General features: G+C 38.5%; 1 protein-coding gene across 1 annotated transcript in view; it reads left to right on the top strand.

The window, feature by feature from the left end:
- LOC306997888 (uncharacterized protein) overlaps nucleotides 1-26989 on the top strand; it is a 69979-nt gene extending 42990 nt beyond the window's left edge. Inside the window, exons 2-3 of the mRNA XM_079611463.1 lie at nucleotides 9770-9891; nucleotides 25793-26989. Of these exons, the coding sequence (XP_079467589.1) occupies nucleotides 9770-9891; nucleotides 25793-25959 (289 nt within the window). The 3' untranslated portion in view covers nucleotides 25960-26989. The remainder of the gene's footprint in view (nucleotides 1-9769; nucleotides 9892-25792) is intronic.
- The last annotated feature ends 709 nt before the right edge of the window (nucleotides 26990-27698 follow it).

Here is a 27698-nt window from a genome sequence, read left to right as displayed (position 1 = left end):
TGGAGAAACACTCTAATATTTACAATTTGGAATGTAGTACCTAATACAACCACTAGCTGTCAATATTACATACTGCACCTTTAAATGCACCTTTCACCCCAGATTTGTAAGGTGTTCTCAGACTCTGACATAATGTCAAAAAGATCCTGAATACAGGTATTACATTATGTTTTTACAGCTTTAAAACAAGTGTCTCTTTCTCTGAGAAATGAAAGACTTAAAAGCTAACATTATGAAATATCCTTCCTCTGCATTTGCGTCAGAGGACTATAGTCATACAAATGCTAGCCTTTGGACTCCCACCAGCTGGGTGTCTTAGGCTTTGAATACGGCCAGGATATTCAATACAGCCAAAAAACAAAAGTGACATAGCCAGCCTACACACTCAGCGGGGAGTATTTATGAGAAAGACGTAGCCATTGTCATCATCACACAGTACAATACAAATCTTGCTCCTATTCATTAAATTCTACATGTATAATTATATAATCCAAAATTCTGGCAGCATTTTCTTCAAAAGATCAAAATAAATGCAATGAATATCATGGTGTGAAATAAAGAAAAATAAATCCTTGCACAAATGAGTCAGAGCAGTTGTAGCGTTGTACTCGGTATGTTCTACAAACAGTTGGATTAAAATTGCATATGGTGAAATCATACAGTATATAAAATGTAATTTTTCTTACTCCTTGAATGCATGTGTGTACACATCTTAATAATTTCAATGTAAAAAGTATTTTTTTTCTAACAAATATCATGAATCACATAGAAATAAGTTTTGTAAAACATGATCCTATAATTTAATCTTTCAATGTGAAGACAAGGTTAGTCATTAGGGTCTGCAGTTTTCTTAAATATTATGAGAAAAATATCATTTATTAATATATTATTAATATATGTGTTCACTGTCATATCAGGGCTTTATTACAGTCACATTTGGGGCTTTGTCTCCCTACAGAATAATTTAGAAATAAAAAAAAGAGCATTTAAGTTGTATGTATTAATTATATTAATACATCTAAATAGAACAAAACATTTAAATTAATTTACCCTATATTTAGTTTGAGAATGTACTATTTGTCTGGCTGAAGTGATTGATCACCAAAAAATGCAAGTTCCGTTATGATTCACTCATGTCGTTCCAAACCTGTATGACTTTCTTTCAACTGTGGAACATGAAAGAAGACATTTTGAAAAATGTTGGACCAAACTGTTTTGGTGACCACTGACATCCATTGCATGGACATAAAACACTGAGACGTTTCTCAAAATAGATTTTTACATGTTAAAAAATAAATTCATGCAGATACGGAATGACATGAGGCTGAATAAATAACTCAATTTTTATTTCTGGCTGCAGCTAACACAGTGAGTGGCCCAAGTGTGGTTTGTGCTGTTCACACTGTTAAGAAGAGAGAGAGAGATAGAGAAAAACAAAAACAGATCTGAGTCACATAAGAGGGGTGGAGGATCAAATGCAGGCCGTTTTTGCATGCAGTCTGAACATAGCCTTATTGATTTTGCCAAACTGGTTGAGTAATATGTTTTTACTTTATCTGGCAAGTCTTAAAATCCACAGATTACAGTTCCTCTGTGCACTTCCTCAATAATCAATGAGACAGGATTATTTATAACTAATTTCTGTACAGAAACACAGCACAGGGTGTCAGTGAACGGTGTGCTCAAGCCTTCTATGTATAGCGCACAGCTCAATGAGCAGCCAGCCCAGGGGTGGATATATGAGATGAGGGGTTGTTACACTTGACAGAGTCTACTTGTGCAGAACGACTTCTACTTGGTGGCATCTAACATCTGCGGTGCTAATCGGGCCTAATTGCTCTCCTGATCTCATGTGCGTTTGGAGATAGCTTTTAGTGCTCTGCTGAGAACCAGCCGGTTCACAAGAGCAGGACAGCAGGCCTGTAGAGGAGTGGGAGGATATATATTTAATCTGTCTGTTTTCCCTTTTCAAATTCTGTGAGTGGTTTAAGTGTACGTCTGGAGTGGCAAGCCTCATTTCTACGCTAAAGTTACATAAGAGGGCTTTATGGATGGATATGTGTATAAAAACGTACATTATTTTAATCATATAGCCTTATTTCTCAAGTAAAAACCATATTTGATAAAAGTTTATTCAATGGGCCCCAATAGATCCATGCTTGAACATGTTTGGATGACTTCTACAGATTTTATGCTAATGAGTTATGTTGTCGTTCCAAAAAAAATTCAAGAAATAATAATTTTATAGGCAATATATAGGCTACTAAATTGACATATTATTTAATATATTATTTAATATGCTAAATAACATGTCTGAAGAGGTCTGAACTTATAATACTATAAAATAGTATTATAATTATATATATATATATATATATTTTTTTTTTTTTTTTTTAACTTTCAGATATAGGCTATATGCGTCTTGGGAGTTCTAGTGTTAAGGATAAGGGGAATATTTCTGTAGAAATCTTGTTTTGCATTTTCATCAGAAAGGCTGTGAATTATTTGTGCTGCAATATCTTGTTTGCAGTACAATATGATTTGAATGCAACTAAATCCAAAACCTACACTAATTGAAACTCGCAAAATCGAACTTTGTATACTTTGCTTGATAACAGATTAATTTAGTCCACCTCGCTTATAAAAAAACGATTTTTCGTCTCTATATCCTTTGCGTAGAAGCATCTCATTCAGTTGCATGTCTAAATTGCCTGTACTAATGCACTTACGTAATTATAATGTGAAGGCATCAAAGCTACTTTGAGAGTACAGCTTGTTCCATTATCTTCTAGCCATAGCACAAAATAACAGACAGCTGTTACGTTTTTATTTTTTTTATAAATAAATAATCATAGTTATCCAGCATTGTGTACTCAGCTGTAATATAAATGACTCCTACTCTATATCGAATATGGATAATAGAAAGAAATTAAATATCTTCTAAAGTCATACAATAGCTTTGTATGAGGAACAATAACAGCCTGGTTTCACAGACAAGGCTTAGCTTAAGCCATAATTAGACCTTGGTTCAATTAGGACATGTAAGTAGCTTTTCTAAACATGCCTTAGAAAATAAACAAACAATGGCAACAATGAGACAAAAACAATGGCATTGACATATTTTAAGATATGTCAGTGAAAGTTGCTTTCTGTTAAAAGAGCTCAATATTGCGTTTTAGTCCGGGACTAGGCTTGTCTGTGAGACCAGGGGAACATGTTATTGACTGATAATCTTCCCCTTCAGTGAGCTGCTTACTGAGGAAAGGCTGCAACTGGTTCATTGAGTCTGGAGTTGAACATAACTCTTGATTGTCCATTCAGTCCGGTTTGTGAACTGGATTAAGTGGTTCTTTGAAAAGAACCAGTTCAAAAGAATGATCCTTTCACTGATCCAGTTCTCGAGTTCAATTCGTGGACTTAATTATCTAGGTCCAGTGGTTTTTGACTTCAGGAGATCTGGGATATAGCACATGAGTCATCGACTTTTATGGTGTCTTTGTCATTTTTGGAGTCGTTATATGGGGGGGAAGCTGTGTGAAGACTCTCCAAAAATGTTTATTTTGGGTGAACTATGCCTTTGAGATTTCCATCCCTGTTTTGTGACTGTAATGTCTGGTACTGCTGTAACATAACCTGGTTTTAACTCTTTTCAATGTGCCATAGCTTGAATTTGCGCAAATGTGCAAAGTCTTGCTTATTTCCACATAAGCCCCTTTCACACAGCGCGTTGATCCCGCGAAATTGCCAGAGTGCCTTCTGTGTGAACGCAAACACTAGGTTGGGGACCTAGTAACATTGCCGGGATCAGTCCCGGAATGCGCCCTGTGTGAACAAAAGCCAGGATCAATGCCGTAAGGGGTGTGTCGAAGAGATGACGCACGTGCCATCGCGCGACTCTAGAAAGTTTGTGTTCGTCATCAACAAAGAAAGAACGAAAAAAATGTCTGCAAACCGGAACGAAGCAGAGACCAGGAGCACCTTACTATCCGCGCTGAAGCTGAGATCGTTCGCCAGCTTTGTGGAACGGTACGCGATGAGTTAGTGTACATGTTTTCGACGCGTACGTTACACGTCTCATCGACGCCACGTGTATTTACGGGATATTACGGGATGTGTGTGAATGCACTCACAGATCCTGGAAAATCACTGGCAGTGTGAATGAACCAAAATCAAAAGATCCCAGGACATTATCCGTGTATTTTCCAGAATCTCTGTGTGAAAGGGGCTTTAATGGCTTTTCATATGGCTTTTTAAATTCAACCACATACTATATTTACCCATATTGTAACACAATGCGTCAACCATATAACAAAATTTCTGTCATGGCAACTCTCGGGAGATTTAAATGTTAATAGTTAATAGAGATTGACATGGTAATGGATATGGCAATGTTCATGTATTTGGTCTTGGCAGAATAGATCTGCTACGCTGCTGCAGAGCAAGTACCGATACTTGCTACTGGCAATATATTCACAGACATTTCTGTGAGCATAGAAGACATGCTGCTGCTTATTTGTAACATACACAATTGAACCCCCGTAGCAGATCTATACAGGTGGAGCTGGGCAAGGTGGCGGCTTTCGGAAAGCGTGCTGCAAACTGCTAACAGCAACACACAGGTATTTGTTTGAATGTTGACCTATGTAGAGTTTCATGCCAGAACTAGGTATATAATATTAACACTTGCGGGGTTTATGTGCTTGTCAAAAATGTACCAAACAGAGTGTAAAATGTTCCTGTCTTTGAAGGAAATGGCAAAGCTTCGCTGTTTTCAACGTGCACAGAACATTAGTACACAAAAGATAGGGCTCTTCAAACTGAGGTCAGCAGACCAATGCAAGTGTGGTCTTAATGGAGACACCTCTTCTCCATCTCTTCTTGTGTCATAACCATTACTGAGGACCCACAATGTTTTAGCAGGACTCTGGTGTAATTAGCCGGGATGCACAATGGGGCTATTTCTGCTGCACCACTCATTCTTGAGCCCCTGTGAATGCAGCATTACCACAAACAGGGTAGAGGAAGAGCCCGCTTACATTAGAGAAGGTGATATTAATAACCCCGAATAGGCCTAGAGTAAAAGCAGATATGGTTGTCATATGTCCGCCTTTAAAAGGGAAAAAAAGGCACTGGTGTATTTTTTCCTGTATGAGCTGAGAGAGCTCACATCATGGCTCTGAAACCAGCCTCTACATAAACCAATGACTGCTATATTCTACATACTTTGAGTTTGTGACTGATTCACAATCCATGTGCAATTATTTTACACATGCACTGTAGATCTTGTAGTTACAATATATTGTAAACAAGAATTAAAAGCTGTATTATGACAAATGTTACTAACCAGGCATGATGCGACTTTCCAGTCACATGACACAGTCACAGCCAATCAAAAGATTGAATGTTTAATATACAACTATATGGATGTGGGAGTTGGGACCGATGAGATGGTGTAGTGGGCGGTGCCAACCAAGGCTACGTCATGGAAATTGAAATAAAGTGATCGACAATCAAGTGATGTCTTGTCGCTCGCCCCTTGGTGAATGACAAACTCGAGCTGTGTTCAAAATTGTGTACTTTCAAAGTATGCCCCTTTTTCTAATGTAAGAGCGGGCACGATACATTCAGCCGCTTCAAGTATATGCAAAAACTGTTGTGTCGCTCGCAAAGCAATATTTGTTATCATATTATTTTAATTTGTTATCATAACCATGAATAAACTGTTTTAGTACAAATAGTTTTGCCTTTTTTGTACTTTGTTCTTCTAGTTATTTAGCTTATTTCCACATTGAAAAATGAGATGGGTATATTTTACTAAATGACTAACATCTCCAATATTGATGAAGTTGGTATTTTAGGTATGCAGTGTATGTTCATTCTATGGCATAGGCTACTAGGTACATCCAGCATATTGGTATTATCCTTGTATTAACCCCAAAATAATTTGCGCAGACATATTAAACAAGTACAATTTAACTACAAGGAACAACTTTGATTTTGAAACACTCGAAAAAATGTCCCTCGTCTCTCATCTTACTGTGTTTTGCATACAATATAATAGAAGTAGGCATATTCTGACGTTGTGTCAGATTTAGTTTACTGTCTTTCTGGTTAGAAAAGAGTGTTAGACTGACATTGATTACTGTTAGAAAAATATGCAAAAAGGTGTCCTTTAGGGTACAACATCTTGTCACTGGGGCAGTACCTTTAAAGGGACAACTTTTTACCTTCTCTACCCCTGAAAGGTTCATTATAGTACCTTAGAGTATTAATATTATGTACCCTTAAGTAACTACAATGAACCGTTAAGGGTAGATAAGATACAAATATATCCCTTTGAGGGTACTGCTCCACTGACAAGCTGTACTCCTAAAGGTACAGTACCATTTTTACACTTTAATTGTTTCTGAGAGTGTTTGAAATCCACACCCCATGAGAGTTTTCAGAAATTCCCCAGTTTCCTCCTTCCACTTTATGAGTATCAGTAACATTGTCTATAGCTTAACAAGATTCACTTTGTGTTTTATAACGGATGTTTACTCAAACATGAGGTTGAATGCTATTGATGTTTGATAATGGCTTAGTGTAGGACCATGTCCGCTTTGAATTAGGGGCCAAGCACTGAAGGTGCGGGCACCTATTGTATCTGTTCTGGTTCTTCTTCTTCTTCTTTTTCTTCCGACTGGGCGTCTATGGCAGCCCATAGAAGCGTATGCGGGAAAGTTGTTTTGATTTGACATTCTGATAGAGGACATTCCCAACATCAAATACACCAATTTTGGTGTTTCTAACTCATTCCCTCTAGCGCCACCACCTGTCCAAAGTTTCAAAAATTGTATGCTAATAACTTTTGAAGCGTAAGGCCTATCAACAAAATAGTTTTTTCCTCTGATTCCTGAGCTCATGCCGATTCAATTGCACCCTATGACGTCATTTTCCGTCATAACAATATGTCCGCCATTTTGAATTGTCCAAAAAACCTACTTTTGCGAACTCGTCCTTGACGGTTTGTCCAATTCTCACCAAAATTGCACCAGATCATCTTCAGGCAGTGCCGACAAAAAGTTATGGAATTCAAGTTGATTCGCTTAACCGGTTTTGATAAACGCACAAACTAATTTTACGTAGCACTTGCGAAAATAGACGTAAGGCTGTATCTCCGCAGCGCTTTATCGTATTCTGACCAAACTTGGTACATGTCATCACAAGCATGACTTGAAGCTTCATGCAGTGTTTCGGCGCAGCGCCACCTACTGGTCCAGAGATATGAAAAATTGCTATTTTGGCTTATAACTTCTGAACGGTTTGTCCAAGAATCCTAAACGTGGTCTCGTTAGATTCAGGGCATCATTCCGAGTCGACTGATATCCAATTTTTCCAGATCGGCCATTTTGTCTGTCGGCCATTTTGAATTATGTGCTAAAATGCTGTATTTTTTGAACGCATGAACGAATTGTTACGAAACTCGGTATGAGTCATCAGTACAATGCCCTGAAGGAGCCTGAGAAGTTTCGAAACAGCGCCACCTAGTGGATCATTTTTTTTTTCAAATGCTTATAACTTTGGGTGTGGTCGACTTATTCTCACGGGAGTCATCTCCTTAGACTCCTGAATCGTTGCCGAGTCCAACGATACCAGACTTGCCAGGTTTCGGCATATGGTTTGTGCAGCGTTGTAATTTAGCGCTTAAAAAACTTTTAGCGATATCTTCGAAACCGCTAGTCCGATCGAGACGAAACCACCGTCAGAAGTTTGTAAACATAGGTCGATAGCTAAACATCAAAGCCCAAATATCAAAATATTGATCGTAAGGGGTAGTAAAATTCAATCAAAGTCACGTGTCAGTCGTTTTTGACGTGTTTTTTCACATAAATGTCTATAACGTTGAATCTAATTGAGATATTTTCACCAAAATTGACACACAGATGCATGGGCTCAGTCTGAGGACACACAAGAAAAACTGTGGGATTGAGCCTCTTGGTGGCGCTAAAACTAAACAAAACATGAAATTCCCATTGACTTCAATGCAGTTTAGTGATGTAAAATGCTATACTTAACAAATGCATTGCTGTAACATTATGAAACTCAGTATGTGCCATCAACACCATGTCCTGAAAGTACTCAACAGATTTAAAGACAGCGCCACCTTTTGGTCAAAAGTTGTAACAAATTTTCACGAAATGCTAATAACTTTTGAATAAATTTGCCTATAGTAATGACACTGATCTCAATAGATTCCTTGGGTTATGCTGAAAACATAGATACCAATTTTGCCATAGTCAGTCAAACTTCCTGTCCGCCATCTTTATTTCCTTTTAAAACCTACTTTTTCGAACTCCTCCTAGACCGAACGTCCGATTTTCACCAAAATCGGATCGTGTCATCTCCAGACCGTGCCGAGTAAAAGATATGGATTTCGTGTCGATAGACGAAACCGTTTTCATATACCACAGCGGCAAAGTTGAGGCATGATGCCAAAATGACTATTCAGGCTTTATATCTGCAATGCCTTGACATATTGACACCAAACTTTGTAAGTGTCATTGTCACTTCACTCTGACCACATCACATCAGTTTAGTAACTGCGCCACCTATTGGTCGAAAGTGATACTCATATTTTTAGTAAATGTATGTGATTTTTCAACTATTTTGCCAAAATTCATCTTTAAATGTCTTCAATTGCTCCTTGCTGCAGTTGGTCTCACACTCACAGCCACTTTGGCATGTCTTGTCGTCTTGCTTGCGCTTGGCCCCGGTGATTGCTGCTTGCAGCTATATTTATGATTGTAATTATCCTGATGGTTGTGTTTGTGTTATGGCTGCATTGTTTTTGGTTTTGCAAAGCCAATTCATTTGAAGCAATCACCTGTGCTTTAGTATCTTGAATATAAATTACAGTCATCCAAATTGCTGTAATTTATTACTAAACCAATATTCATTAGCTCAGAGTTAATGGTGGCTTTAGGGAAAAAAAGAGCTTCATTATACTTCAGATGAAGGGGAAAAAAATGATATACTTTGTCAATTTTTCCACCCAAATGCTGCCATTTTGCCTGGAGCTAAATTATTGAAGGGGTTCTTGATCATCGAAATGAACTTGCCCCTTTTGAAGCGTTCAAACCATACACAGACAGGTTATACCTCAAACATCATACACTGATCTATTGGGACAATAAAAAAACAAGATACATTGTGAAACATTTTAGAAAATTAGTCCATTACTAACTCACCAATACAACTTGTCATGGTTTGCTTTCCCATATTTATCATTGATCACTGATTGGGATTGTTATATGCGCTAATGAGACATGATGGCTGTCAGAAGCTCTGTGGGGAGTGCATTACCTCCCTAATGACCTAGTTTCAACATTATTTAAAGTGCTCTGAATTCAATTGACTGTGCGCACATCCATTCTCACTGGAGGACTCCCGGTGTTAGAGCATCTGGCCTTACAATGGTCTTCTTTAGTCACAATACTCGCAAATCTTTCATGTGTGCCAATTACGTTTTCCCATGTTAAATAAATCCCATGATCGTGATGAGATTTGTTTGACTTAATGGTGGCATATGGTTTAGTTGTTGAAGTGGAACCTATCAACCATTGCAATGCAGGGAGTTAATGGCGATGTAGGGAGTTAATTGACTTGAAGCACTACAAAGATTGCGGCATAAATTACAGGCAAGAGAGTGAAACCTAGAATGTTCTTTTGACATGAATCAATTGAGAATGGTAACCTCCTCTAATGAAACTGTTATTTGTTTTATCAGTCTGTTAATGATAGTAATGGAGAGGAGTTCAAGCCATCCTCCAGGGCAATCGAAGGGGAATCTCTACATTTATCGGAGACAAAAGCGTCTGTGTGTGGCGGAAGGTACCGAGGCGAGTACAGGTAAGAGAATGCTGGAATGACAGCAGAGCTACTCATTAGCATAAAATCTGTAGAAGTCATCCAAACATGTTCACGCACAGACGGCAGAGATGGATCTCTTGGGGCCCATTGAATAAACGTATAAACTGAGTTATATAACTGTAGAGAAGAGATGCGTCCTATTTGTGTTACAAATGAAGCTGTCAAGCTCAGTGAATCTGATGACTTGCAACGGTCTGTTTCTAGCTTGAAATCAGAAAAACTGGATGCATGAAGCGTTAACTAATCAGATTGATACAGTCCAAGAGATTTAACAACTTATTTATTGAATATTTAAGTGACACTTTCAAACATATCCAACTAATAATATATCAGGTGATCAATTCACTGACTCATTGAACCAAGAACCTCTATCAAAACATGTTATTCACAACGAAGGTTAACTAACTGACCAAATCATAATTATTATTTTATTAATAATATATTATGTGAAATGTCTTAATGTTTTCCATATATTGGAAGCCAATGGGCTCCAATATTGTTTGGTTCCAAACATTCCTCAAAATATATTTTGCGTTTCACAGAAGAAAGAAAGGCATACAAAGTTTTGACCGACGTCCTAAATGATGACAGAATTGTCTGTCAAGGGACAACTTGTCAGTCTCAAACACGTTGAACAACTTGTCTGTCTCAAAATTAACAGTATTACTGACTCAAGTAAACCAAGAACCATATATTTTGGCCATGTTGGTATCGTGATGATTTTGAAGAGCCGATTAGCGAACTGAATCTAAGAGCATATTGTAAATTTGTTTAGGATGTCTTTTTAATGTAAACATAATGTATTTGTTTATGTCTGTGTATAATTATGTGATGTTTTTACGTGATGATGCAATATAATTGCTGAATCTTTTTTACTGCCCCATTAAAACAATCGGTCACACTTTAGATTATGGTCCAATTCTCATTATTAACTAACTATAAACTCCTAATTACTGTTTATTAATAGTTAGTAGTTGTTAAAGGGGAACTATGCAGTTCTTTTTTAGCTTAATTTACCTTAACTGAACAGCTTCGGAGTCATTGGAATGGTTATATTACTTTTTTTCGGGTTGAATGGTGGCCAATCTACTGTTTAGAACCACTTAACAAAAACAAATTTACATTACTACAATAAGCAAGATTTGTACTCTCCAATCTTTAGGTAAAAATCCAGATAAAGAAATAAAATTGATTCGTAAAACTGAGCAAACCGAGTTCATTTTATTTGAATTAGTGCATTATGTGGAAGAGCAGTCAAATCAAAGAAGACTGAGTTTTGAGACCGTTGTGAAAGGACCCCTCAGCCTGGGGAGCGCCTCGGTCTGGAAGCCTCCACAAATCTGGAACCCAGCAGGATGAGTGGGTGAGAAATCAAAAGTGCAACCAAGCAAAGAAAAATAGAAGAGCCTGCAGTCTTCTCCAAAGGCCTGTGGAGATCATGTGAGGAGGGGCAGGTAGGGCTGAAAACGAACGCTCAGCTCACCGTTTACAGTTTAGATCTAGCTGTAGAGACCACGCGCTGGAGGTCATTTATACTCACATTGTCAGAACCAGGCCCATTAATCTAAATCAAGTTCCTGCTCTGGTTTGGGATTGTAGTGAACTCGCCACAGTTTTCCTGTTGTACTTTCGCTCAACGAAGGTTTAAAGATACTCATCCATCAGGAGCACTGCAGTGTAACTGCGCTATCAGTGGCTCCGCCTTGCGCTCGCACGTTTTCACCTTTAGTAGTATGACAAAAACACACTTAACACTGTGATGGTGAGTAAGACTTGTACGGCAATTATGCTATTGTACTGCATTGTCATTTTATAATTTTGGACATTTCAACATGGAGAAGTACATGATCAAAATGATTATTAGTATTATTCCACTACAGAATTATATTAGACACAATACATGATTTGGCATGTACAGAATTGGAAATGACCATGAACCAAACAATCATGAATATATGATATAATGTTCTGTGATGCTTGTGTGTTCACTATTGGACATTTTGTAATGTGTTTTAGAAAAATGTGTTTTAAGAACATGGACAGACAAGCATTTTATTTATAATGTTGTGCAGAGATTTGCTTACATAATTATACAACATAATTAAATGTTTTTAGATACGATGTGAAGCTCAGCATTGAAGTACTTTGATACACTTATTGCAATGTTATTTAAATGAATCAAGTGAAAATAAAAAAGTTAATTAAAGACTTGAATAACATTTCAATAAATTGTTTTTGAATTGTTAAACTTTTAATTAGCTTTTTCTAATCAAAGGAGTAAAATCATGGAATAGCTTTCTTGCAACTCCCAGATAAAAATAATAGGGTGGGCAATATGACCAAACTCTTTTACCACAATATATGTATTTTTTTTATCAAGGTAATGATACATTTGATGATATAGTGTTCCAGTCCTTAAAACTGATTTGAAATTGTGAACATAAAAACTGATTTTACTTGACCTGTTGATGACAAAAGTGAAAGTGTTTGAACAGTTTGGTCTGCTCAAATCAAAGTAACTCATTTTCTGGTACAGCAGTTTATATAGATCATACTTCGTGTGGAAATGAAATAAATTATTGTTGATCAACAGGAGCACAGCAGCATTAGTCATTATAATAAAGCTCTGAACTGCTGAGGTAATTGGCTCTATAAATGAGGTAGGTAAACCCTAATGTGCAACCGATTTGGTAAAGCTGGTTTTATTGATTTTGCTGTTTTGTTTTCAGAGTGCCATGCCTTTGCCTCGTGATATGGCCTCTCAGGGGAAAAATTGCGTGTATACTAAGCGAAACGTTGCCAAGGAATCTCTTTGCTTCTCTCTCCTTGTCTTTCTCTCTCGCCCCGTCTTTCCCTTTACCAGGCACATCTCAATAGCTTCTCAAATGCACGGCCGTGGCGTGTCAGACAGACTGTCACGTGTGGATATGCTGCAGATCACCTCTGACACATTTTGAGAATTGGTGTTTTTTTCAGCTTTAGCGTGAATGCGTGGGTCTAGGCATGCTGGTGTTCCCTCTCCTTCGCAATGTGAAAGTCCCTATTTTCTATAGTAGAAGTTTAATGAAGCACAGCTCTGTCTATGAGCTTAATGTGATTTACTCAACAAGATGTCCTGGACAGACAGACATACATGGGTTGTCCTGAAGAACTGCATTCATTCATTGGTGGCTCTTTCATAACTTTCTACGGAAACCTAATGAAGATCATTAAAGTATCACCTTATAGTTTTCCTAAAATTCTGTAATGACATAAGACATATTTTGTGTGCACAATGTACATCACGTGATATACTTACCTATCCTCTGGTCTATGGCGGTCTTTTAAACTGGCTAGGATTGGATGTGACGTCGGCGGGATGATGGCCAGCTCTAGAAGAAAGAGCGAAACATCTTTGTTTCTCTGAACATTTCCACAAACTGGATATTCAAACTAGGTTGAAAATGGTGGAAAGATCTCTGTAACGCAGTTCATCATTAAGGGAAGAAGGAGGAGGTAAACGGTAAATGTAACTTTAATCACAAAATAGACATAAACAACGAAACAAAAGTAAAGCGACAGCCCTCGCGGATGACTGGAAACAAAACTACAACATAAATGTCCCATGCCTGGTCCTCTCTCATCCTTCACTGTCGTCACTCCTCCTTAGAGATGGGAATTGATAAGAATTTAACGATTCCGATTCCATTATCGATATTGCTTATCGATCCGATTCCTTATCGATTCTCTTATCGATTCTCATTGGGTGAGGGAATAAGTACAAATTTGTTTGTTTGTATTAACTCGCTTTAATATCTGATCAGAAGACACAGCACAGAGTATACACAAATTATGTGTAGCAACCTCAGAACAAACCTAAAAGTAGGTGAGCTACTTCTCAAAGTGAGTGTGTGTGTGAGTGAGCATGTGTGCGTTTGTGTGTGTGTGAGTGAGTGAGCGCGAGAGAGTGCGTGTGTGAGCGCGAGAGAGTGAGTATGTATTGTGCGAGTCGGCACGCGATGGCTGGTCGGAAAGCAACGTGGCGTCCCGTTAAAGGCCTCATTATACTGCATCGAACTCACGAAGTAGTTCTGCATCGAACTTCTGCCTCTGCCATGTTTGCCGTGTTCCGAATCAAAACAACGCAGCGCGTGTGTGACGTCATGACACATTTGCAACAAGCGGAACCGATACGCGGAATTGTTAAGCAGGCATGCTAACGGTTCCAAGGAATTGATTCACTGGGCACCGGTTCTGAAGAAGAATCGGTTCTCGGTTCCCATCCCTACTCCTACTCCTATCATTCTCCTCTGTCCGCTCCCACAGTTCTCAGCCACGTCCTACTTCACACCACATACCCACATTGCCCTTCCTGGCCCGCCATGGTGTCGCTAGATAAGACCCCTATTCCTCGGCTGGGATCGTGTAGAGCCCTTTGAAGCTGCATTGAAACTACAATTTGGACCTTCAAACTGTTGTTCCCCATTGAAGTCCACTATATGGAGAAAATTCCTGTTTTTTTTTCCTCAAAAACGTTAATTTCTTTTCGACTGAAGAAAGAAAGACATGAGTAAATTATCAGGAAATTTAAATTCTGAAGTGAACCACTCCTTTAAAGTGATTTCATTTGCGATTTTTAATGGTTTGGGTTTAGAGTTACTGAAAGGGTTTGACCTATAACTGCTTGTCAGGAATGTTGTCCAAAGGCTGTTGGTGTGTTTGTTTTGTTGTTGTTCCACGTGTGAGAAGTGTTTAGTGATAAGAGGTGGAACTGTGTTTTCCTGACGATCACATGATTTAGGTCACATGAGCTGACAGATGTCGTGCCCTTGATGGCAGCGCTTTATAACCAAGGCTGCTCCGCAGGTGTGCTCAGCTGATTGCGGCGAGACCCGGGAATACGCCTGGAGAGATGGAGGATGAGAGATAGGGGTGATGTGTTGCACAGCAGGGGTGGCGGAGGATGGAGGACAACACATGTCAATCAAACTCTCTCTTAAAGCCTGTCGAATCATTCCACACAGCGCTGAATTTCTGAGGCCCTTTTTTAACCAAAAGGACAAGTAAATGGATCTTAAATAATAAACTTTTACTCCCGAGAGAAAATCAGAGGAGAATATCCACACAATCTGCATTCGTGGCACATAAGCTCTAACCACAGGGCACCCGAAACATTGGAACAGACCTTCTATTGCACATTACTCAGAGGGTAGTTTGTTCAGTTTTTGATGCTTTAAGAGAATCACCAGTTGGGTCTCCTCCAGACGTTAAATTAAAGCTGTGTTTGAAAACACTCTCGGGTGAATTCACTGAACAGTTTTGCGAGTGGTGCCTAACTACCAACCACCTGCAATCGAGTTTAGCCAGGCACTAAATGCGCAGAAATAGCTCTGCTTCCTGACTATGTAAATTAAGTCATTGTAATTCTTTTCAGCACAAACACACCACCTTGCTATGTAAATTAGGCTTATTACTTACTTTATTCTCAAAATGCAGAGCTTTTTTCCTTGTAGAGTTCAGTTAAAGTTGGTCCACTGAAAGCAGGTATTTATTAAGAAGAGATGTTTGTTTACATTTTAATGAAACAATACTGAAAACAAGTATATCGGTTCAGACTTACTTGTGGTCTTTTAAAGATCAGATTCAGGTTTCTAGATCTCTAGGTTTGGTCATCTAAGTGGAATTACACCTGGTTATTTAGGCCAGTTATCCCAATGTGCTTCTAATGCACTCTTTGTTTTTATATAAGTTATTTATTTATTTTTAATTGGGAAAATAAACGTTCTTAAAAAACACTTCTCAGATATTTCAAGTTGGGATTAAATGGAAGCTGAAATAGTATGTGTGTGTTTTTTTTTTCATATTGTGACATTTATCCAAGTGAAATGGCTTCTGGACAAGAAAAAAAATTAGGATTGGTTGATTTTGTCCATTTGGGAATTGATTGGATGATTGTGGTTTGCTATTGGTCGATCTCATGAGTGACATGCTGTCCCGCCCTCATGCCAGTAAACACATCATCAGAGAAGAAAAGAGTTGTCTTGCTAGAGGAAAGGGAAGTTATTTTGATGAAATATTATGAGGGTACATGAATTTTAGAAAAATAATAATAATGATGTGCATGGATAATTTTTTAGAAGCAAATACATTTATAGCAAATACTGCTATATTTCACACAAAAAAACTGACTGTGAAAACTGTGTGACTTTAATTGGTCGACTGTGTTCCTCAGTGGACATGCATGCATCATGGGAGCATTGTGTTATTTTTTTCAATTTTGTTTTCAGAAAGTCATTATCATTTCCACTACAGTGTAATTTGTAATCACATCTCAGATGATGTAGGTGCGTGTTTATTAACATTCTGTAAATTAAATGACAGAAACAAATTTAAATTATTACATTTTCTTGTAAATTTATTGGGGGAAAAAATAGTATATTCAGTGGGGAGGATATAACTCTGGGGCAGTTAACAAAATACATAATAAATTATAAGAAAATTATTATTTTCACATAATAGAATATTGTCATATCACTAAAATATTGAAAAGGTTTGAGATTATTTCACACTTTAGACTATAGTTTTAAATATGCAATATATAATTGTTATGGTTTTATTGTTATTTTTCTTTGTGAATTGATTTAATGTATTATTATAATGGTAATAATAAATACATAATAAAATATAATAATGGTAAAAAAGTCTGGGTGTGAGATAAGGGTGAAAATAATAAAAGGGTAAAAATGTCTCTGCATTCCCTCTCAAATCATTTCATTATTCAAATAGTGTTCCTTGATTAAAAGTACGACAGTCTATTGATTTTACTGCTGCGAATTCCAGTTTAATAACTGTGTTAAAGTGTAACTTTAAAGTCTAACGCTTTAATGTGCTCTAAAAAGATAAAAAGTGAAAAGATATGAACTGCCTAAGGATGAAAAGATCATAATGAAAAATGCAAAAGAATCAAGTATTTCATCCTGGATTAAAAGAGTGATTTTGGTAGATTGATATCATTTAAAAGATTTTCTGCATGGCGCAGAGGACTGGCAGCTGTGCGACTGCAGTTTTAGATTCTCTGAAAGAGAACGGATGAGAAAGACTCGGAAGGATTATTATGTCAGACACCCACAACGCTGTGCCGACTCGAGTGTTTAAGAGTCACATGGGTCATGATGAAATGAGAGCGCTCTGAAACTTCCTTGAACTCTGGACTGTATCCGCTTTATCTGCGACCTAAAGGACCGAAACCTCTCTTGGTCTTTAGCTATTTGTCGACACCCCCAAGCTGCTCTTTGACCGTTACATCACTCATTTGATGGCTTCTATAAACACCATTTCCCTCCTCTTCTCGCTTATAGGATTTATTCTCAATATAGTTTAAAACTGCAGATTTTTGGAACTATATTCAGATACTTTTTGTTGTCATTGGAGGATTTAGGAAAGGAAACAAGCAGCATTTATAAAGCCTGTAGCCTCACGCTCTCAGCGGTGCATGCAATAAAAATACAGGTTATACAGATTGCCCCGTCCTCATCCCTATGGCAGTGAAACTTCAAAGCCAATATAGATTCACTTTATGAATTCTCTCAGAAGATACTGTAAATAAACAGATAGCATATCTGTGAGGAAGCTATATGCAGTTCCCACACACTGGAAGCCGTGCTTCTGCTTGTATACCACACTATTTTTAAACTGCTGTCTGTTGATTCGGCCTCAAACTACATCAAGTGTGATTCACAATGTTTATGTTTTTTCTCCATCAGAGATCAGTTCAGAATACCTACCATCTTAATACATATTGTCTAAATAAATCAGAATACCTACCATCTTAATACATATTGTCTAAATAAATCCTCCTCCTCCGATGCAATAAACAAATTCACACGGTTGTGACCAGAGAACATCCCCAGTGACAAGCGAGAACGTGTCGTCTTCTTTGGTATTGACCTCTGAAGGAAATAACGACAGCGTCTCATCTCGGCGCAATCAGACAGACTGTTTCTTAGCAACAGTGTTATAAATGAGAATAGTGGAATAAACGTTGCCGTCAAGGCCGGCGCTTTCTGTAGGTTTGCCAAATGAGGTTATTAACTGTATAAAATCACTTCTAAATATTATGCTTAGATTCAAATGAAATCTCATTAAATCCCAAGTGTTACAGTCTGTGACCCTTAGATAAGTTCTCCTCACAATGAAATGACTCGTATTTCATCTCAAAATCGATTTAAAAATACTATTTTGTATTACAAATATATATATATATATTTGATATATATATTTAAAAATACTATTTTGTATTACAAATATATATATATATATTTGTATTTGTAATATTTACATTACAGTTATAACTGTAAATTATGCAAAATGACATACTGTACTACTAGCAATGCTAGCAATAATACTGCTTTCCCCAACACCGAGCAGAGCCATTTTTGGACTCACTATAGTTGTGAACCACTGCCATACAGTATATCAGAGTATAAACATTGTTAACACAGTAAACATGTTAATGCCAATGTTCCGTTTCATAAATATTCAATAGAATGACTGAAAACAAGCTTTTCTGGTCACACTTTTTGTGTTTGAGAGCATCACTGCTAAGCATAAAGCAATTATGAGTACATTTGACATGTTTACCTACACCGCAAAAACAACGTGTTTATTTCCCCCTTGAGTAAGCATGCGTGTAAACTTAACCATATTAGATGGATACACTTTGCGATTTGAGCTGACTCATGTAACATGGCAGGATGGGAACAAAAGTGCTGTGTCTTTGATCATTTAGATGAGCTGTTCGCCTGAAGGAACACATCCTTCCTGAGTGCCGGAGAAGAGGGCTCTCAGTTTCTGTTTATGTCATAGAGAACAGTAAAGCTGCACCTCCCGCAAGCCTGGACCCGGCAAGACCAAAGTCCCCCCAGTCTTCACCGAAGCAAAAACAGGCCAATCTCACCGCCAACAGACATGTTTAGACAAGATGTCAGAGCAGAGACAGGCTGATTTGCCTTTCTACAACTCGTCATCTTCCAAAATAATGATAGTCCAGGAGAAGTGGGCGAAGGAGTCAACAGAAACGCAATCGGCTTGGATATTAGGATCAGTTCGGGGTCCATCCTGTCACTCTGTTACGAAATTGTAGCCCTCCAATACAACGGCCTCCTCCTTCTGACCCATTTGCTTGGAGATGCGCAGTTCTACCACACTATGCAAACCAGCCCCAGTGAATTCTAGGTAATATGACACACAATCCATTTTAAGTATTATTATCCAAAAAACAAATGAGACGCCTCACAGCTGAAAATGTGAGATTCCTGCGTGATAAAACTCTCCAGACATTTTTAGAGGAAGGAATATTGTACCCAAGTTGGTGATTAGATGTTGTGCAAACCAAATTATAGCCTAATTGTGTTAAATGGTAAATTCCCAATGGTTGTTTTCTTGTGCAAATGCTAAAAGCAAACCAGGGAGATGCTACTTTATAAGGAACTGTTGCATAATAGGTGATTTAAAGGGACAGTGTATGCAAAAGCTTACTTTTTTAAACATTACTCATCCTCTTGTCTGTCATTTACTCGCCTTTTTTTCTTTCCAATGTCCATATTAGTCGTCTGCCTCTTTAAATGCTTGAGCTCTTTAAAGCAGGATGGATTCTGATTGGCTGCCAATGTTTTTATGATGGGAAAAAAAGTAATTCTGAAAGTGATTCCAACAATATAATTTATCTATGGTGTCGTCAGTTGTGGTGTGGATATTATTTCATATTTAGAACAGTTTTTACTCTATCTTCATTGTTATCGATATGGTTCTCATCCTTAGTGTAAACGGCCTTAACTTTGAAAAATGCCACTGGGCAAAAAGATGGATCATTCTTCACAATGAAAAAATTCAGTCATACAGGTTTAGAAATACACGGGGGAGAGTAAATGATGACAGAATTGTAATTTGTGGGTGAACTATTCCTGTCACTAGCACTAGTCTAGCTGTAAGAGTTAGTCTGACCTTTGCTGATGTGAGCAATTTAAATAAAACGTAGTCTTCAAAGCAACTCAATCACTGAAGGTCTTGGTTTCGTTGATTGCAAGTTCAACTATATCCAAATGTCTGGTTGGGATCACTGCTCCTGTTAGTAGTCGTAACATCATGCCACAATCTTAAACATAAAGGTTCTTTATTTGGAATGGTTCCATGAAGAACTTAACATCCATGGAACCTTTCCATTTCACAAAAGGATCTTTGTAGTGGAAAATGGTTCTTCGGATTATTAAAATGTTCTTCACAATAAGGATAACAAAGGTTATTTTAAGAACTGTTCGCTGAAATGTATGAAGACTGAAGTGTTGTGATTTACTTGGCCTCTGTACACTATTACATCAGTGGAAAATTTACCATCAGATAAGAATGCTTAACTCCTTTCTTGGAGTAAGCCATCAAAACGGATACTTTAGAAATACTTCTTTATATGAATGCACTTGCTATTGGCATTTGTGGCATATAGTCATTTTTAAACCCTGGTTGAAATAGAAAGGAAGCAGTAGGTTGGAAAAAAATACTTTTTTCCAAAGGGGTTAAGTTTACACCTGCTCACATTGCCTTTTTTGTATGAAACATATGCATTCTCCATATGCTGTCAATCTGTGGCAAAAGCATCAAAGAGTTCTGGAATTAAAGCCAGAGGTAATATTACTTCATGCAACTGGTGTGCAATAACAAAAACAGACTGACTGCAATGCAGTTGTTTATGTGTCAGCTCTCTTACTCTCGCTGTCGTCTTTTCCTTCACTGACATCTACAAGGCACCATTCCTGAGATTCATTTGCTGCTGTGGTGTGCACAGTTACACACACAGTTACATATGTTTTGCTGTTATTAACTTCCATTGCCTTGCAGATCTGGCAGATACAAATTTACAGCCCAAATCTGGATGCTCAAGCATTGTATTTGGTCTTTGATCACATTGAGTTGTCTAAGGGTACATTAAAAATGGAAAGGTTGTTCTTTTGCGTTTTTCACACAAAAAATGACAAAGACACTGTATTATGCATGCCAGGCCAGTAGTTGGCGATGTCACTCAACGAAACACAACACTCCTATAGACTGAACACGTAATACGACACGGCACATGACGTCTTTGTTTTTACAAATTGGCGTTTTTGTAGTTTACACGGATGCGATAATAGTATTGTTTTCAAAACCTTGCACTTTGAATTTTGTTTACAAAAGTGTGCGTTTTCAGGCTCCCAAAACACTGTTGTCGTAATTGTCACTGTTGTAAATGAACGACCAAATTGCATAAAAAGTTTAGTTTTTCCGGAAGTGAATGGATTAACGTTTTTCATCACCAAGTTGAACAGGTTGTTTATGGATATGCCAACAAGCCAACAATATGCCAAGTTTTTACCCACACTCCTAGTCATAAATAACCTGTTAAACTTAAAGCTACAATATGTTTTGTTTGTTTTTCGCCGCTATGGGGCGCTAACCTCTTACAATAACAAAGGCGTAGTTTGATGACGCATAATTTCCTGTGAAATTATGGAACTTGTCGTCAAGCCGATGGATCTACTGTAACAATGTTTATGGATGAGTGAATACATTGATGTTTTTATCATGACTGTGGTGTGAAGCAGGGCTCGATTGCTAATAAGAGACAGCTATCAGCGCCACACACACACACGAGTCCCGCGGATATAGAGGAATAAGGACATTTCATTCTACCGAACTAACTTACCCGCAAGTGCTGAATTACTACTCACACAGGTCAGTTTATTAGACGAATTAAACTTGTGAGGTAGCGCAGCGCTGCTTCACTTGGTCTACACTATCACACTAAACTTCATTTGAGTGTGTTGAAAGTTATAATGTTGTTCTGTGTTAGATTGTTGGCTATATGAGTAGCAGTAAGCTAGATCAACATTAGAATAACATACAGATCATATTCTAACATTTAATCATGTTGAACTATATAACATTGATTCGTTTTATGTACATTTTCTCACCTGTCTAATAAAGTACATGCAAGAGCTCTGTCAAGTCGAAGTTTGTCACGGACGTGGAGCTCTCGGCGTCTCGAAACCGCCACGCTGATATTGATCCTCGTGTTAGTTCTCCTTTTTTTCCCCAAAGTCTGCTTGCCATGGTCCATAATGTTTGAACGAAACAGCAACAGCGCTCAGCTAGACGTTACCCAGTTATCCATGTCTGTCGCCATGGTTACTCTGGCAGTACGAGCGGCCGGAAACCAGGGATAACGCGGATATTACTTCATTGACAGGCGACAAGTGAACATGTTTTCCGGGATGGCAATTATTTAAAATTGGAATTTCTCGGAATTTTTTTTCTTTGGGAACTTTTGGGATATTGTAAGTACACAACTGCAGGGAATATATAACATGGTGCAAGTGATTTTTGGATATTTTATTACGAAAACCTTACATATTGTAGCTTTAAATCCAGTGATTATTTCATACTCAAAAGCGCTTGAGAAATGTTAGCTAAGCTCACTTGGTCATTATTTGTTATTGCTACAACACTCATACATACAGCACATATGAAACATAAAGATATGTAATTCAAGACCTATGTATTATTGACGGGCCAGCGAAGCATGTGCCAGAGTTCACAGCTTACAATCCCACTGCAGTTTTAATGTCTTCTGAAAGAGCATCTTATTCACTTTTCTTCTGGCCGAAGGCGCCTCTGTTATGAAGCCCCATTAGAGCAGTCATACAGATGGTGGGACGCACAAGTGCTTCTGTTCTTCTCTGCGAATTGTTGTTCTGAAGAGCAAAAGAGGCGCTGGTCAGTAATTGGAGCTGGGGAAACGCCAGGAACTTCAGTCACTTCACACTCAAGTGATTCACACACACACTGGATCAGTGAAGGGAGCCACTGCAGAACAGCAATGCCTGCTTCTCCTCTCCTAATTGCTGGCTGAGTGGAAGCAGTGCTGCGGTAGGATTGTGGACTACAGGCAAGATAGAGGCTGGTGAAGTAATTAGGAGCAGTTGGTCCTCCACCGACACAGCAGATGAACATCAGGCTGGAGAACTTCTGTGACAGAGGATGCAGTGTTATTTTTGTATTTTTCTCTGCTAGGCACATCAGGTGAGAGATGGAAGAGGGGCCAGGGTCTTGTGCTCCACAATGCGTGACCCGTGTCTGAGGTTGAGCGCGCAGGGGCCAAGCACAGGCTAGTTCTGACAGCGTCATTACTCAAGGAATGGATACTGACTATGCATTGTTTTGTTTTTTCTTCTCTCTCTCACACACATTCACACTGTCTCTAAGAGATGGAGCTCAAAAGGCTTACGCTTATGATTTCGACAGGCGGAAAGATGTCTTCATCAAATGAAACTACAAGGCTTTGATTTAAGGCATTGTAACCAACTCAATCTTATGAGAAAATGTAACTAGTTTACGTTTTAGTGAATTGGTCACAAATTTGTATGAAATCGTACAATCTGATTTGTGCAAAATCATACGATTAAAAAAAAGAAGAAAGAAAAACTAAACATGAAGGTCCACACCTAAACCCAACAGTGGGACGTAAGCAATTTGTAAACCTAAAATACCTAAAAAATTTATAATAATTAAGTGGCCTAACTGATACACGACAGAATATAATAAAATTGTCACATATTAATTTTTAGAGGCTATTTTACAATAAGATCAAGACCCAATTGCAAAAGTGGCGTTGCATTATCACTTTTTATTCTGCGTTTAGAGCGTTATGGGGGGGAAATCTGCGTGCATATGGTGACGCAAAAGTGTGTGAAATTGGATGTAGTGTGTACTCCAGGCGGCTAGGTGGCAATCTCAAGCACTGAAAGTGAAAGAGACGCTGACAGTTTTTCATGTTTAATATGGTTAAGCTGCTGTTTTAACCCTCGCGTGTCGCTCAAAAATTACAGAATTTATTTATTTTTTGTCAATGAAATTAATACTATATTTTAGTTTGATAATGTTTTGTTATATTCCTGTACTGGTGCATGCCTGTGACGTAAACGCGTACGCGGCGCCTTCAATGTCTAGCAGACTTTTGCATTTTTACCGTTTTTACCCTTAAAACTGGAACGCGACGGTGGAGCGTTTTTTTTAAGATTTCCACTCTGGAGAGTGGTTTCACTTTTTTGCGTTTTTAAGCCCCAAAAACGCGGCCGTCGTGTAAACGAAAGGCACATCCGATAACATATTTTTACGTTTTCACCCGCAAGCGTTCTTGTGTAAACAGGGCCTAAATGATTCTTGATTGTTACAAGCTGTTCACACATTGGCAATGCAAAAATACTTTCAAATTTCAAATACTCTCTTACAAATGTAAATCAAAACTTGCTTTTAAGAGTGCAAAAGTGTGCTTTACCCCAAGGCATCACATCATTATTAAGCCCTCATTGCCATGTGCTTTCAAATACATCAAAATATGTTTCTTTCCCTGAAGCAACTTGCAGTAGAGGGTTAAGCAATTCCACATAACATACAAATAATTTATAGAATTCTGAATGTTTTAAAATGATGTTTACTCACTTCATGGGTTAAAAAAATCAATAAACATTGCTATTCTGAGAGGTGTTCTCCAAAAATGTGCATCCACTACATGCTTCACCCTGCCACAAGAACATTTTTAAATGACTTCCGGGGGAAAAGTTTTCCTTTCATTATTAACCTTTTATTGCCATCTTTTATGCATCATTTGCTTGTCAAGCAAATAATTTAGTTTTTTAACCTGAGGCAATTTGGATGAAGGGTTAAGCAAATAAGGCTAGATAATCCTAAATACTGATTAGAAGTAAAAAGTAATATCAATCAAAAGATTTCTTATTCTTTTGGATCATCCTGAAAACATTCTTAAACTAATGGAGCACTATTCAAACTGATGATTGATAGTCCCAAAACGTTATTGCTTCCCACCTAGAAGATGTTTAGTGCAGATAATGGTATAGCCTGAATTTAGGCCTATCTTCTAATGCAATTTATTGATTACATTATGTGTTGGTTTATGATAATGCTCAGAATTGCACCACTCCATCTCAATCTTTTACAAACTGCCTTGCAATCCATTTAAATTTCCTCCAGAGCTATTACAGTTTCCCCAATTACTAAGACCCATTTCCTGAAAGGTATGATACATTTCTCGAGAAATATTGTCTTGGCAACATTTTTATTATATAGATTTTATTTTATTTCAGTTAACATTTATTTAATATCAAGTACCGAAAATCACTTTAGTTTTAATTAACTAATAACACTGTTTATGTGAAAAAAAGAATAGTGTTAGTTTAAAAAAACTAAGGTTTATCTTTGGCTTAAAGAATACATTTTGAATAAAAACTATATTGCAAATACTGTATCATATGAGATGTGTGGTGGGTTAAGCTGGGCACATACGTGTGTGCACTACTAACTGAAAATACTGATGTTTTTGGTGAGATAGAGAGGGTCCTGTCAGAACTTGCCAGGAATGAAGTACCAGATTGAGGAGGGACTGACAGGCCGGCTGGCATGAGGGGGGTACGAGCCTCCTTCATGGTAACAGCTCCGAATCCTCCATTAGCTGCCTCTCCTGACACATACTGCCCCCAATAATGAGAAATCACCACTAGAGTCACATTAGACTTCACAATCTTTCTCTCTGACTCAATCTGGCCTTACCTCCTATTCCTTACTGCGCATCCAGAGTGACAGCCTCATTACGGTTTAATGGGATGGGTTCAGTTTAATCTGAGGGTGGATGTTATAGGACCGTGTATTTAAAAGTCTCAAGCCACAACTAGGCCACAGCTGTGTTTTCAGCAAAGTTGGTCAAAAGATTCTTAAAAATTAGATTAAAGGATTGGAGGGCTGGATTCCAGAAGTAACTTTTCTTAATGATCACTTACTGTGTGTGTCAATACATTTAAAGGGAAAGCTCACCAACGACCGTGGAGAAGTCACGTGAGCCCTCCGCAGATCGAGCGGCACCACCCGCCGAGGCCGAGTGAGCCAGAGCCCGTGGACGAGAGGACAGAGCTTACTATCGCCCGGAAGTGGAGCCCCAGCCTGGATCTGACCAGGGGTCTGAGCCTGTGACACCAGCAGCCGTGGGAACGGAAGCGGAGGACTGGCGGATAGACTTCAATGGGGACTTGTCTGGGGATGGTATCTGAATTATATTGTCCGTAGAAGACTCGTCAGCCTGTTCAGACTTACCACTGTGTAAGGACAACAATATGAACTGGGATTTATTCTTTGCGCTAACCTGTGTGGACTGTCATAATTACGGTCATCCTATCAAAGTTGGTTGCATAGTCACCACCAGGCTCTTGGCTCCTCCCACCTTCGGCTCCACCAGAGACCCTCAGCCTAGTGGCTCCTCTGGGTTCCCTCGTCCCACCGGCTCCCCCTTAGTCAGTCGTCACACCACTTCATGCCGCATCCCTCCACCTCTTCGGCTGCCGTAGGTTCCTCCTTCCTGTCGGCATCGCCTCTGTCCTCGGTAACACCGTCATCACCCCAGCCCTCGGGTACTCTTACTTCTCTTACGACGTCCGTCGCCTCGATATCGCCTGGGTCTCCAGAACCAGCAATGTCGCTCAGCTCCCTCAACCCTCGGTCTGCGCCATCGGATCCCACAGCTCTGTCTCCGTCTGTTGTCACCCAGATGCCGACAGCCAAGCCAGTAACATATTGGCTCATCATACCTCCCATGTCTCCGTCATGGACGGCTCTGAGTCTGTGCCATCAGGAACTCTCCATCGTTGCTGATGGGGTCTCGTCGTCCTACCATCGTCACCAGCCCTTCACCATCACCTCGTCCTCCTCCAAATCCCTTTGAAGTCACCGCTATGTTCTGTTAGTTTCTGTTTTCATGGACTTTCAATTTGTTTTCAGTTGTCACGTGTCATTGTGCGTATTCCCGCCACTCATCTGTCTCCTTGGTTACTATAACTATTAGTTCAAATGTGTCAGCTGTGTTTATTTAATCATCCTCGTTTGTGTTTACTTAAGTTGTTCCCTCTCCTGCACTTCTCGTCCGGTCACAGTTATGTAATTCGTGTTTGCTATCTGTCTGCCTGCCTTCGGGAATGGTATTATTAAAACTATTGTTGTTTGGAACCTTCTCCTCCTGTCTTCATCTGTTTGCCTCCAAACAACCCGTGACAATACCACAGTAATGCTAATAAAACTATTAATACATTAGATCATTAGCTTATCCATGAACACGATTTTTGCCTGAGTCCCATCGGATTGCTTTCCATTGGCTGTGGAGGTGAATACGGCACCTCCCATGATTCCACGCTCATTTACGCCGTCTATTTAGAATTATGTTTTGACAGTTCGGTTGAATTAATGAATAACCTATGACAGAACATTTTATTTAAATGATTGTTTTCTCATATTTCAGTTGAAGATATGGCATGATAGCAGCACATAATGAATTTGAATTCTACGATTAAACGTAATTAACCTAGGTTTTAATAAAAAGTCAAAATGTCTGAAATGTACATCGGAATAATAACCCCATGAATTACAATTAATAATAAATTTAAAAATAGTAAGACTAGTAGCAACATGCCGCTCTGTGCCAGTTCTGTGGGGGTCATCTTACCCAAAGGGCCTAATTGTATTTTTTCACTTCAAAATAAAACAAATTTTTACTCAACAATTCTAAAAACATTAATGCGCCCACAAAACCCTCATTAACACAAACATACTCACACACAAAACAGTACAATGTCATAGATCACTATATTCCAGAGACACACAATTAACAGAAACCTCAAAACTATTTCGACTGACAAAATTGTATAAATGTTGATATTCAGATG

The sequence above is a fragment of the Phoxinus phoxinus genome (assembly GCF_949152265.1).
Source record: "Phoxinus phoxinus genome assembly, chromosome: 4".
NCBI lineage: Eukaryota > Metazoa > Chordata > Actinopteri > Cypriniformes > Leuciscidae > Phoxinus > Phoxinus phoxinus.
The sequence above is the reverse complement of the archived record's forward strand: the minus strand, read 5'-3'. Positions and strand labels throughout refer to the sequence as shown.